Here is a 3,263-nt window from a genome sequence, read left to right on the forward strand (position 1 = left end):
TTTTGAGGAAAAGTCTCGCTCTTGTCCCCCAGGCTGGAGTGTAATGGCATGATCTCGGCTCACTTCAACCTCTGCCTCCTGGGTTCAAGCGATTCTCCTGCCTTGACCCCCCAAGTAGCTGGGATTACAGGCACCTGCCACCATGCCCGCCATGCCCGGCTAATTTTTGTATTTTTAGTTGAGATGGGGTTTCACCATGTTGGCCAGGCTGATCTTGAACTCCTGATCTCAGGTGATCTACCTGCCTCAGCCTCCCAAAGTGCTGGGATTACAGGCGTGAGCCACCGCTCCCAGCAAAAATGGAAAATGTTCTAAAGAAATTTAATAAAACAGGCGATTTTATTGAAAAAACATATAATCTGAACTGACTCATGCAGATGAAACAAAATACATCTGTGACCTCATTCTACAGGTACAGGCTACACCTTTACAACCACTGTGTTAAAGATAATACATGTAAAGTATCCAGCATAGTGCCTGGAACACAGAAAATACTGAGTGAAGTTCAATATTAACTTGATTGCCCACTGCTAACTTGTTCGCTTGATAATCGTTTATAATTTATCCTGCTGAAAGTAGTAAATATAACTGAAAATTTTAAGATCTTCAAACATTAGTTACCTAATATACTTTGGCAGTAGAGAACAATAAAGCCTCATTTGAGATGTGAGTACTGGGTGATCTGCTTGGCTTATTCATTGTTTAGGGGATATTGACATGTAAGCATTGAGGTGTGTAAAATGTATGTTTATGCATTTGTCATTGCTTGTTAAAAACTTTGAGATCACTTTGAAATAATTGTATCTGGGAATATTGTGTGTATAAAGGTAAGGGTTACTGTGATATAGATAATGAATAAACAGTTGGCAAGATTTATAAAATACAGAAGTAAGGATTGATTGTTGGGAGAAGGGGATGGGTTAAAAACTTTGAGATCACTTTGAAATAATTGTATCTGGGAATGTGTGTGTAAAGGCAAGGGTTCCTGTGATATATATAATGACTAAACAGTTGTCAAGATTTATAAAATACAGAAGTAAGGATTGATTTTTGGGAGAAGGGAATGGGTATTAAGGAATGGGCAGATCAGAGGAAGTACCAAGGCTAAACAAAATATACAAAGGCACAAAATTATGAACTAGTCTGTGTGCCTGGTAGCTCTGTATTGTTGAACAACAACAGCAGGTACTATTAGGAATTGAGAGCATCTTGCCACTTTCACAGACTGTGGCATTTTACCTGTAATGAGGAACTTTTGAAGGGTCAGATGTTACCTCTGAAGGACTGTTTCTTCAGTGTACTTTTCACTAAAATACTTTCTCTTCTGACTTGAGACCAGTTAGGGCTTCAGTAGTTGCTTTGATATGTGGTAAGTGGAAGTGGAATTGAGCATGACTTCGAAGTTTCTGGCTTGGGAATTGTGTAGTATAACTGAGTAAGATCAGGAATATTGGATGAAGTATTTAGATAATGAGTTCACTTTTGAAAATATTGATTTGGGATGCCTGTACGACATCCAGGTGGAGATTATTAAGTAGTCATTTTGAAAATAGGAGTCTGAGGTTCAGGGGAGAGGTCAGGTAGACCTAGAGATAAAGATTTGTGTTTTATTAGTATAGTGATTATAGTTAAAACCTTGAGAGAATGAAATTTTCCAAATAGAAGTGTGAAGCTAGAACCTTAGGGAATGCTAGTATTTAAATGATGGGAGGTGACATAATTGGATCTAGTATAGGAAAGAGAGAAGTAGCCAGGAAACAAAGAGAAATTTGTACTGTCAAAGACAGCAAAGGAATAAAGAATTTCAGAGGAGTGTCAGCTCTGTCTTGTGTCATACGAGGTGAGGGTGTGGAGGAATTGGACCTGTGAACATTGCTGATGAGAAAGTCAAATGCTGCTGCTGCAACTCCTCCAAAAGTTAAACATAGAATTACCATACGATCCAGCAGTTTCATGCCTAGGCATGTACCCAGAATAATTGAAAGCAGAGACTCAAACAGATGCTTGTACGCCAATATTTTAGCAGGGTTATTCACAATAGGCAAAAGGTGGAAACACCCCAAACGTGCATCAACGTATGAATGGATACACAAAATATAGTATATACATATGATGGAATTATGATTTATTCCTTAACAAGGAATGAAATTCAGGTATGTGCTACAATATAGGTGAATCTTAAAAACATTATTCTAAGTGAAATAAGCCAGACACAAAAGAATAAGTTTTGTATGATTCCACTTATAGGAGGTAGACCTAGAATAGCTACCCTTATAGAGACAGGAAGTGCAATAGAGATTACGAAGGGACTTGGATTGAGGGCCAGAGAATGGAAAGTTACCATTTCAGGGTTACAGAGCTTTTGTTTGGTGGAGGGTAATGAAAAAGTTCTGGAAATGAATAGTGATACTGGTTGCACTCCATTGTGAAGGTACTTAATACCAGTGAATTATACACTTGAAAATGGTTAAGGTGGTACATTTTATGTTATGTATATTTTACCCCAATTTAAAAAAATCACAGGCTAGGCGCAGTGGCTCACGCCTGAAATCCCAGCACTTTGGGAGGCTGAGGCAGGTGGATCACCAGGTCAGTAGATCAAGACCATCCTGGCTAACACGGTGAAACCCCATCTCTACTAGAAATACAAAAAGTTAGGCCGGGTGCAGTGGCTCACGCCTGTAATCCGAGCACTTTGGAAGGCTGAGGTGGGTGGATCATGAGGTCAGGAGATCAAGACCATCCTGGCTAACACAGTGAAAGCCTGTCTCTACTAACAATACAAAAAATTAGCTGGGCGTGGTGGTGGGCACCTGTAGTCCCAGTTACTTGGGAGGCTGAGGCAGGAGAATGGTGTGAACCCAGGAGACGAAGCTTGCAGTAACCCAAGATCGCGCCACTGCACTCCAGTGTGGGTGACATAGCAAGAGTCTGTCTCAAAAAAAAAGGAAAAAAAAAATTAGCTGGGTGTGGTGGCATACACCTGTAGTCCCAGCTACTTGGGAGGCCGAGGCAGGAGAATCACTGGAACCTGGGAGGTGGAGGTTGAAGTGAGCTGAGATTACGCTGCTGCACTCCAGCCTGGGTGACAGAGTGAGACTCCATCTCCAAAAAAAAAAAAAAAAAAAAAAAAAGAAAATCACACAAAAAACTAAGTTGAGTGAGGTCGTTAGAGTTCGTTCTCTAATGCTTTCATTTTAAAAATGAAAGCAAGTTATAAGAGGTTACCATCCATTTTTGTATAAGATTTATAGTTGAATGTA

General features: G+C 40.0%; 1 protein-coding gene across 1 annotated transcript in view; it reads left to right on the forward strand.

The window, feature by feature from the left end:
• Positions 1 to 3,263, forward strand: part of DENND4C (DENN domain containing 4C) — a 158,242-nt gene that overhangs the window by 73,864 nt on the left and 81,115 nt on the right. The window contains exon 6 of the mRNA XM_017890091.1: positions 378 to 412. Coding sequence (XP_017745580.1) covers positions 378 to 412 — 35 coding nt within the window. The remainder of the gene's footprint in view (positions 1 to 377; positions 413 to 3,263) is intronic.

The sequence above is a fragment of the Rhinopithecus bieti genome, unplaced genomic scaffold (genome assembly GCF_001698545.2).
Source record: "Rhinopithecus bieti isolate Rb0 unplaced genomic scaffold, ASM169854v2 scaffold_17667, whole genome shotgun sequence".
NCBI classification, from domain to species: Eukaryota; Metazoa; Chordata; class Mammalia; order Primates; family Cercopithecidae; genus Rhinopithecus; species Rhinopithecus bieti.